This window comes from Halichondria panicea, chromosome 6, assembly GCF_963675165.1.
Source record: "Halichondria panicea chromosome 6, odHalPani1.1, whole genome shotgun sequence".
Taxonomy (NCBI): Eukaryota; Metazoa; Porifera; class Demospongiae; order Suberitida; family Halichondriidae; genus Halichondria; species Halichondria panicea.
The window spans coordinates 6,686,454-6,697,953 of NC_087382.1; the positions used below are offsets into that span (position 1 = coordinate 6,686,454).

General features: G+C 39.7%; 1 protein-coding gene across 1 annotated transcript; it reads left to right on the forward strand.

Annotated features, from left to right (window-relative positions):
- Positions 1 to 1,221, forward strand: LOC135337959 (uncharacterized). The gene has a single exon (XM_064533979.1). It carries the CDS (start codon positions 141 to 143, stop codon positions 1,086 to 1,088), a length of 948 nt encoding a protein of 315 aa, XP_064390049.1. The 5' UTR covers positions 1 to 140; the 3' UTR covers positions 1,089 to 1,221.
- The last annotated feature ends 10,279 nt before the right edge of the window (positions 1,222 to 11,500 follow it).

Below are 11,500 nucleotides of genomic sequence, written 5' to 3' on the forward strand. Positions count from 1 at the left end.
CTAATTGTTTACAGAGTTTTTCAGGTTGCTTGATTGCTAAGGTGGTGCGCATGCTCAATTAATTAAGTTGCTCTGTCAGCACAGTACAAGTAGAAACAAGTCTAGTCTCAGTCCATTTTCGATTTCTACAAAGCAAAGCGATGGAAAAAAAGAAGGATCAACCTGCCTGTTTTTTCCAGCCACACATTAGTGTGAACAACTCCAGATCTTTCTCAATCACACCCAACGTAGGCAAGGCAGCAAGCAGTGGGAGAGTGTTGATTACCCCATTAAGAGCCCAGCAACCCTTACTGCCACAAAGCAACGCTGTTATCCCCAAAGTATTTTTAAAGGCAGTGTCTAAAGAAAAGAAGTCTCATGCAAAGACCTTCACTTTGAGGAACGTGGATATGGTCGCCATTACTACAGCAACTTGTCTCAAGGAAATTATCAGAGCTCAGCTTAAACAAGAAATTGTACCTGACATTCATGATTTTGATGTTGGATATGTTCAAGGTACGAACGTTATTAGTATCCGAAGCTCTGAAGATGTCCAAGAAGTGTGGTCTGAATTAAAAACTTCTTCTAAGTTAATTTTGTGGTGTGATGGGCTTAAAGATAAACCACAGAAACGAGAGCTCAATTGCGAATCAGATGATGAATTAAGAACAACTAAGAAAAGAAAAACTAAATCTCTCGAGAAAGAGGATCGGGTTCAAGAGATAGTTGATAATCTTAAAGAGAACCATGGCTCTAAATTTACTATAATGCAGCTACGTATTTGGGCTGAGATGATTGTGGGAAATATGCACACAAGCACAGATGATCCTCCAAGCACAAGTATGTTTGTTAGAGCTGGTGGACAGACTAAGAAAGCTACTGGGTTGTCTTCACCTTCAATAACTAAAGCAATTACTGATGCTGCCTGTGCAATCTCAAACGTCTTATCACCAACGCAGAATCTACCAGCCAAAACACACAATGTGAGTGGTTGTAGTCCTGTTAGGGCTATTGAAAACAGATCCAAATTGTATAAACAGTTAAACGAGCTCAGTAATTTAAAGAGTAGTGGAGTCCTCAGCGACCAAGAATATTTGTCTGAAAAGTAAGCTATAATGACCTTTCTGCAAGACATAAACACTCGTATTTAGTAATAATTATTATACAGGTTTACATAAATTGTGAATTATTATTGAATGTATCCTGAGTGTTTGATATAAGAGAGACAGTCTTGCTTCGTTACCATTGCAAATGCTGTACTTAATAGTGCTCTAGGAGCACTGGTAGACTCAAAAATTTGGTAGTTTTCCTTAATAATGTCCTTGACTTGACTAAACACTTCCTCCGATGGGTTTAAATCGGGTGAATAAGGTGGAAGAAAAATCAGCTTTGCATTGCCTTGGTTTTCAATCATATCTTGGACTTCTTGTATATGATGTATTGATGCATTGTCCATAATGACCACAGACAGAGGGTTGACGCAGTTAAAGGGATTAAGGATTGGAAGTAAACAGTTTCTGAGAAAGTTTACAAACTTATCTCCATCAGTACTGCCTTCTGATATGTAAACATCATGAATCCCTTCAGTTGAAAGAAGTGGTATGGTAGAGTAGCGTTTTCCTCTTATAAACAGCCTGTGATCTCTTGGTGTAATCCCTCTGAAGCTGTATCCATATTTTCTTTTGCTGTCACGACGATCGCATCCACTTTCATCTATCCAAATCAACATTGATGGATCGTAAACACTAATTTCTGCCATAAACTGTGCCCGAGCAAGTTCACTTTGCTGTGAAGCTATGTAGCGAACAACCTGACGACTGCAGCCCATCTTATGGTGCAACGTTCTCCATATCGTTGAAGTACTCACAGTACTGCCAAATAAGTCCAGAAGTTTCCCCCTTATTTCTTCAAGATAAATGCTAGGTCTTTCTTGTATAAGTCTTAAAATAATTATATGTTCAAAGTCACCAAGAATTGAATGGGGTCCATGATGGTGATCTACTGGTCTCACATCTCCAGTCTGCTGAAATACTCTCAAATATCTCCTGATACTACTCTCACTTACACACAGGAGTCTTGAAATATCTGCCACACTAATATTCTCAGATATATTGAGGAATACTATCCTCCAGCGCAAATCCAGTGAGTAAGGGTTAGGCATTGCTCAAAACAACTTTGAAAAGTGTGTGGGTACAAGTGAACGTGTGCGCATGCGCAAATTATACTCTTTCAAGTAACCTGAAAAACCCTGTAGGCCTTGCTAAGCACTGCTGCTCCGCCTTCGTTCTGTCAACAAGAAACAGCAATCTCTCCGCATGTGATTTTTGACTGCCCATGCAATGCCCAGTTTGCATGGACATCGTTGACAGACCAATTGGGCAATAGTCTTGTTTGTGCCGACTACAAGTTTCTCAAACCACCTCATGTGACTTCAGAAATTACACTCAAGGCACTAGGTAGTCACGTGCTATCTGTGTAAGAAACGGGGATGCTTGAAACACCACAAATCTCACATTCAAAGTACCGCTAACTTTAGCTATGCATCACTCACCCCATCGAGGAGAAACTGCAGTCCAACCTGATAAAGCGTAAAGCGCAGCATGCGCAACTCCCACACTGGACAGGTAAGAATGGAAAATACATTAATAATTCTACAGCATCTAACACTGGTAAAGGTTAGCTCCGTGTCTAGTCCGTGTCTAGTGGAACAGCCAGTCAACGCACTCTGAGACGCCGCAGTGGTGACCTGTCCTCCATCAGGAAGACAGTGAGCGGCGGACAGGAAGAAGTAGTCACAGTAACAACAAAGGAAGACCGGGAGAAACTTGTTGAGAAGCCGTCAGACTGTTTCCAAGTTAAGTTCTCAGTGACGGAGAGCTTGGGATTCTAATGATACCATACTACAAATTACGGATCATGAAGAAGTAAGTATATACATCGCTTACCTCAAACATTTTCCCTCTAGCATGTTGGGACCAAACGTGAAAATCGCTTCTGAGAAAAAGATGAGAGCTGAGGTTGAAAGGAATATGTCCCGTTTACTTCCCAATTTACTTCCCAATCAATGATGGAAGGCACACAGTTGAGATCAAGATGTCGCTACACGCCAAATCTCTGGAAAGTATGCTCTGTTTAAACGATGATGCTGAGAGAAGGTAACTTGGAGGGGCAAGGGCTTCAAGATGACATGCAACATCGATCACCCAAATTCTCCCTGTACCTTTTGCATATTTGAAGCTCCCGACAATGTGACTAATCTCAAAATTGGACTACAGAGATTCAAGCCTTCACGGCAAGACATGGAGGTACATGTACTAGGATAAAAATTAATTGTCAAGTTTCAAAATGTATATAGTATTTCTTAGTGGAGATTACGAATTCTTGCTTCAGGTAGCTTCACATGAAAATCAATAGGTCAGCATTGCTGCTTATGGTGTTGGTTAGCCAATGTACCAAGTAGAAGCACAGACAGCAGCTTTATTGCAGCCGGAGGGAATCTGAAAAATGTTGAAGTTTTAACAACTGTGCTAGGGAACCCTTGAACCAAGTAAGAGTACTAATCACACACACACTTATTCTTAAACATGCACATCACCTGAGGAATCTTCTACATCATCAGCTTGACTTGTCAATCTTAGCTATTCCAACTTTATTGCAAGAGCCAAGACGATGAGCTAGACAGGGAGACAGGGCACAGATAAACGAACAGAAGGGATTGGAAACGCCCATGTAATAGAGGCTAGTTACGGTCACATGACAGGAAGTCTACTTGAGATGTGAAATTCAGTGCAGGGGAGGTTAAATGTAGAGAAATTAACCCTTCTGACCGTTAAGCACTTAGAGGAACAGTGACTCTAACAATGGACAACCAGATCGTGATTTAGTCTACTCAGCAATGTGATGCAGAAGTTGACTCGCTCAAAGCTGTTTTAGACCTATTCCCTTCAAGTGACACAACACCTATCTGACTTTTGCATGGAGTTGCTACAACCTATGCGCTCTATCTTAAACTTTGGACGGCATTGAAGATAATGGCGCACTCTCTCGATAGGACTCATATGTTTTGGGATCTTCGAGAGAAGAATAGTTGAGAGAGAAGAGTAGTTGAGGTAGGAACGACTTCATGAGAGGTCGTGTGAGTAATGATGGGAGGTTGAGTTGAGGAGGAAGATTGTGAATTAATTTTGCAAAGTTAATTGACTCTGCTATAATTCCTTCAGTTCTGGGGGTCCATGAAGATGGTACAAAACCTTTTGATACTGTGTAAAGGTCATTTATGGGTAAAGATTGGCCACTAGATCATCCTATATTATTCCTATATTATGTATGCAAAGAATAGTAAATGAGTGTTGATGACGGCAACTATATATAAAACTGCACACACATTTGTCCTCTCTGTCTGGGTCGCCCTGTTTCTGTTTTTGGATTTCCCAGTTTTTCTTCTGACAACTTACGTGGCATAATTTAGGTGACTGCTGATACATACAGACATAATTTCAAACATCATGTGATATGCAACGATAAGGTTACGGTCACCCACGCATCCAAACCTTGTGTGAATGTCATTATTTGTACATTCCTGTGGCATATAATCACGTGTATGGTCTTGTAGTATTGTACACAACAAGCAACACACAAAGCTATCACAAGCTGGAAGATACTATGCTAGCAGCAGCTACTGCACTGTAGTACTAGGTAAGTAGGTATTATTTGATTACCTGATAGGTGAATTATGAGAATTATGATGATTATTTGATGATGATTATGATGATGTGTTGGTTGAGGTACAGTGGCGGGTCCATGGGGTCCCTTGACCCCCCCTTTTGAAGTTAACTTTAGAATGCTTAATGACACCAGCTATATTTATCAGTTTTTGTAATTTGATTCAATGATTGTACCTGTTGTTTTGATGTATCAACTGTGTTCAGGTTAGCCTAGGCTACTAGTTGACTGTTCGTGGCAGCTAGCTAGCTCACGCAAGTCTATTATGGGACTTCCCCTGGCTGAGTATAGGATTTTCCCTGGTCACGTGTTACCGGAAGTGGGCGTAACCCCAATTGGAACCCCCCTTTCATTTTTCCTGGATCCGCCACTGAGGTAGGCTCCCCGATACCACTATTACGGAATCTGGGGCAAGCTAACTCTGACAAAAGTGCAGTATAATAAAAGTTCCTTAAGTTGTAGCCTATTGTCTCTCGATGTGAATGTCTTTGTTTGTTCGTAGTATGTCAGTACAGTACATTTGACATTGTATTTGATAATAGTAGTCATGTCTTCGTTTCAGTTGTATGTTATTTGTCTTCTTATCAATGGGATGTTTCGCTTGGGTCGTTAACTAAACCATCTGGAATCGCTGCCAGCCAATTGTTGTGCTCTGAAATGAACAAGCCACATGTCTTAACTTCTGAATCTGGATGACCATTCCTTCGTTGGTAAGCAATAATAATTGTTCTTCCTTTTCTGAGCCATAACGTGTGGGACATTCCATGCCAACTCAACACAAAAAAATGAGCACCCCCTCAGATTTCAACGAAACTTGGGGTATACGTACCTTACCATATGTTAACCAATCACACTTAAACACATACATTGTATCACAAAGTTTCAATATGATTATGTAATACTATGTAATACTATGTAAACATTCCAATCATTCAACTTACCTACATACTAGCATTAACATAAAGTACACAAAATAACTTAATACATTTCGGGAATTAGTACATGTGAATGACGTTGTAACGGATTGGAGTTATGCACTCGCCGAATTTCTTGTTTCCACGCTTTTTAAAAGTTTCCCTTGGGCCAATCCTAGCAATTTTTCACATTGCAAATGTTTTTCTAGTCGGATAATTATTATTATACGGCTAATAATAATATTATACTGAAGTGTTTGTGACAGCTATACGTAGGTTTGTAAGTAGGATGAGATTAGCGTATTATTGGGAGCCTCTCCATATGCATCCCAACGAGTCTGCTTCATTAACATCTTAATTTCCTCCATCCTACCATTTTAATACCGGTTTTCTTCTCTTGTGTTTATAAAAAATAAAATAGCTATTGCTAAGCATCTCTCTGAGATCACTGTCTGGTAGGTCACTCGCACATCTGCACATTTCTCTCCTAGTTTGGATAGTCTCAGTTCCAATCGGCTTCGTGTTTGTGTAACAGTTTCTCCCGAATTTCTGAAAGTGGTATCTTTCTTGCGGAAAACTTGACTGTCTCTGTTTTAATTGAGCTTGGCGTAACTTTAACCCTTTAACCGTCGGATTCTTAGTGAAGTGAAATGTCTGTAAATTCTCTATCGGGCAATAAAATGCCTAGCAACCATGCATATACCAATAGAATGCCCATACAACAAGGAATAAAATGGTGTAACATGTGTTGCCATAACAACCACGGTTATTACACTTACTCGTTTTATTACACTTACTCGTTTTTATCATTTTAAATGCTCGGCCAGCGGTGAGATAAAATCCAAAAATTTCGATTTTCACATCATGTGAATGTAACAGTGCTAAGATATATCAATTTGAAGTACAATACATACATGTATTACTATATCGGATACATATATCGGTGAACGATCTATGAAATTTACAAACTCACTGTTCATTACTGCTAATGCTATGCTATACTCACTACTGATATTCTAGCTATACTATACTACTTGCCAGAGTCACACAGTGAGCCCTCTCCTGGTCTTTCACCGTCCTGGTCCATAGCGCTAGCGTCTAGGTCCATGTCATGCATGTCCTCAGTCCCAGACAGTTCATCAGCGTCTGGCATAAAGCTGGTAGCCTTTGGGAGGTATCCTACTATCCCCTCTCCTTCATAGGCACTGTCATCACCAGAGGAGACATCGCCATTGCTGTCCTCAAGCTGTTCAAGCACATAAACAACTAGCCATAGCTATAAACTTAGTGCGGTAAGATGCTAATGAAATTTTAACATAGCAACGTGGCTTGGAAATTTCTAGACTAAATTGCACGTGATTCTACAGCTCTTCCTGTATACAGGGATGTGCGTAGTTCGAGCTACTTCTTAAGTATTGCAGAATTAGAATTGCGCAAAAAAAGTCACTATTGCGGGCCACGATCGTGGCCCGTGGCGGTTAAAGGGTTAAACGTGTTAAAGGGTTAAACGTGTACTCTTGCTCCACTATCTCAAATTCTCCATTGGACATTGGTTTTTTTAGGTTTTGTCTTTCTGTACTTGCAGGTGGAGGAGAGCTTTCTGTACTTGCAGGTGGAGGAGAGACCCTCCCTCCTGGAAAACGTTTCTTGGATCGCTCCGCGTTTTCTAAGAGCAGCCAAAAATTTCTCAGTAGCAAGTGTAGACCAGTTCCAGGTTTGTGCCTCTGTAAGTTGTCAAAGTTAAGTTTCTTAAACCATGCCTTTTTGCTGGGGGGGTGTTCTCGTCAGAGTTGTGTCAAACTCTCGAGGCCATTGTTGATTCTAATTTTATCGTATTTGTTCCAACTTAGTCTATTTTGCAGAACTGCGGCCATCCAAGCGGCCATCTTCAATGTTTTTCTTTATTGTAGTGGTCCTCTCTTTTTGTCCGTTGGCAAGAACTTCCTGTGCAGATTGTTTAACCCTTTCCCGTTCAGCCGCACACAATCTGGAAAATCTGGAACAGTTCCATCACTTCAGTTTGGTTAGCTTGATGTTTAGCTTGATGTTATCTCCGCCCCCAAGAAGTGAGATGGGCGTGGGTCGGTTTCATGCCTGCCAGATTACCAGGCATAATTATATGAGAGGTGTTGATCGGTGTTGATCGGTGTCAATTGATGGGATACAGCAGTTTTAAGCACCTTTGCAACACATGAACACAAGCATAAAACCACAATGTACTATTGTAATAAATTGTGGTTACTCAAATGGGAGACCATCTGCAGTACTGTCTATGCAGTACTGTCTATGCAGTCCAGTGGTGTACTAAAAGTAGGAACCAGGCCCCTAACACTGCATGCTTGCTTTTTACCCAAGCTCAATTGAATCAAAGATCAAGCTTTTAATTGTACCAAATACACCAATCAATACCAGAGCATGCAATTTTTTTAGGGGACTACCCTAAGACCCCCTTGCAGGCGCACTTTAATATGTGTGCACATGCGTATCAGCTCCCCTTCTAAACTTTTTCCATGCTCTCTAAGTGATAACTCTCTTCCTACACCACTGCTATCACTGCTGTCAATAATTATGTTCACATTTCAAATTGCTAGTTATTTTTTCTGTGTGGTATGAGATAGACCAAGTACACACCTCAGCTCTGGTACACCATTCTCCATATATCACATCTGTGGAGTAGGCCTTATTACTGCAACCCTGTATATAGATAGCTAGATCTATAGTTGTTGTGTTAGTACACTGGCCAATTTTTATTTGGTAAGAAACCACTCAAGGCTAACATGTAGTCCATGTTTACATTGTGGTTTACCCATTTGTGTGTGTGTGTTGCAAAGGTGCTTAAAACTGCTGTATTACCGTATTGCAGTAAAAAGTGGTGGAAACGTGTGCGTTTGGAAAGGTTTCAAGTGGAAGGAAGAAGTACTGGACTTCCGAATACGGTGGGCAGAAGCTCTTATAGGTGAATTCTGTAGCAGAAGATCATCTGGACGCCCTCGGACTGAACTTCAACGAACCTCAACGAACCACGAACCACTCAGCTGGACACCTCACAGCATCATCTACCACTCTATACTGATTCTAAGAGAGATTGTGTGGTATGTGCTGGCCTAAAACGGCATGAGGGTAGGCATAGAAGTTCCATCAAGTGTAAAGTTTGTGATGTGTACCTGTGTCTTGACAAACACCGTCTCTGTTTTGAGATCACACTTTTGTATGTACTAAAGGTACCTGGTATCACACTATCACACTCACACTAGCTGTGCAGGAGATAGATACCTGGTATCACACTCACACTAGCTGTGCAGTAGGTAGATACCTGGTATCACACTCACACCGGTGACAATAGGGCTGATGGTTATACAATGTATACCAGATGAAGCGATGGTACACCTTATCAAAACAACTAAATGATACCCACGGGTGGTAATGGAAAGCATCGTTATAATATTATAGTAATACATGTATGTATTGTACTATATATCTTAGCACTGTTACAATCTTAGCACTGTTACATTCAAGCTTAGTCAAGTAGGCTGATACATAAAAAAATTTTTTGGATTTTATCTCACCGCTGGCCGGGCATTTAAAAAACTGATAAAAACGGGTGGGCGTAATGGGCGTAATAACCGTGGTTGCTATGGCAACACATATTGGTACCTTGTTGTATGCGCTGGTATATGGTTGCTAGGCATTTTATTGCTGAATTAACAGACATTTCACTTCACTGTTGAAAAAGAATCCGACGGTTAAAGATACATGTAATTAACTGTCAAAAATTACATTAATAATTAGGATGTTAACCCTTTAACCGTCGGATTCTTAATTAACAGTAAAGTGAAATGTCTGTAAATTCTCTATCGGGTTTCCAGAGCAATAAAATGCCTAGCAACCATACACCAATAGAATGCCCATACAACAAGGAATAAAATGGTGCAACATGTGTTGCCATAACTCACCCGTTTTAATGCTCGGCCAGCGGTGAGATAAAATCCCAAAAATTTTTTTTATGGATCAGCCTATCATATGTGACAGGCTCTAGGAAAACCAGACTATTGGAGCAGACTAAAATTTTGGTGATTAATGCACCAAGTGATAGAGCAGAGCATTGCCTACACAATGATATGCTTAGTGTTCACATACCTAGTTTCATACCCGAGTTATGCGCGTTGGAAACTCGAAGCCGTAAAATGTAGTATCGAGAAAAACGGCTCTCAAAGATTGCTTAATTAGGAAAAATAAGGTAATAGCGAAAGTTTGGACGAAGCGTTTCGATGGAAAGAGTTGGATTTAGAGCATCAGATTTTACAGAGAGGTAGTAGAAGGACTGTAGATACTTATACATCAATAACATTTTATTTGAGATTTTATACTGTAGGCATAAATTTAGCTGTAGCTCAATACTAAATTCTGCTCCAATAGTCTGGTTTTCCCAGAGCCTGTCACATATGGTATAAAGGCTTGACTAAGCTTGATTTTCACATCATATGAATGTAACAGTGCTAAGATATATCAATTTGAAGTACAATATGTACATGTATTACTATATCGGTGAACGATCTATGAAATTTACAAGCTCACATAACTAATTCTATTTTAGCTATACTATACTTACACTACTGATATTCTAGCTATACTATACTACTTGCCAGAGTCACACAGTGAGCCCATAGCGCTAGCGTCTAGGTCCATGTCCATGTCCTCAGTCCCAGACAGTTCATCAGCGTCTGGCATAAGGCTGGTAGCCTTTGGGAGGTATCCTACTATCCCCTCTCCTTCATAGGCACTGTCATCACCAGAGGAGACATCGCCATTGCTGTCCTCAAGCTGTTCAAGCACAAGTAAACAATCTAGCCATAGCTATAAACTTCGTGCGGTAAGATGCTAATGAAATTTTAACATAGCAACGTGGCTTGGAAAATTCTAGACTAAATTACACGTGATTCTACAGCTCTTCCTCTATACAGGGATGTGCGTAGTTCGAGCTACTTCCTAAGTATCGCAGAATTAGAATTTCGCCAAAAAAGTCACTATTGCGGGCCAGATTGTGGCCCGTGACGGTTAAAGGGTTAAATATCTTGTTGTTATCACCATTATTTAACGCATAAATAAATTAAAAACTGTTAAATATCCAGCTACTAATTGTTGTTATCACCATTATTTAACGAACGGTTATGTTAATATTAAATATTGTTTTAACTGTAAATATTTGTCAAAATTAAAAATTATTACTCAATAATAAAATTATGTTAAATCTAGTGGTTGTTTTAATGAACGTGTTAAATCTACAGCTATTAAATTTTAACCGTAAATTAAATGTCAAAGTACAATTAATTATATCTATCTACAGCTATTGAATGTTGTTATAACTCACAGATTACGTGAATACTTATGTTATGTGTTAAATCTACATGTACCGCAACTTTATTAGTTAATTATAGCATTATGTCCATATTCATACATACACATACATACACATTGGTATAAAATGTACTTGCTTGCAATATTCAAGATTGAACACGTAGTGAGAAGAAAACCAAGTGCACAGCATTTTCTCAAAGGACGTTGTTTGACACATCACAGTGTTCTGAGTTTTCTCAATGAACATCCTCTTAGGCAAAGCCTGTACGATTTCTTCTGACAGATGCATCAATACCACAACAATTTGTACTGAACAAGTGCCCTGCATTAGTGCATGAATTAGAAAGATAGTTTCCTTTTTTTATTGTTGATTGCTGAATTCAACACAGGAGGACCAACAAAAGCCTATGATCTTGAAGCAATGCGTACAATGTATTTTTTTGTACAATGTATTTTTTTTAACTAGTACAGTATTTGCATTTCCTGTCAATGAAAAATTTGATATGTAGGCTTGTAGTTAACAAACAGCT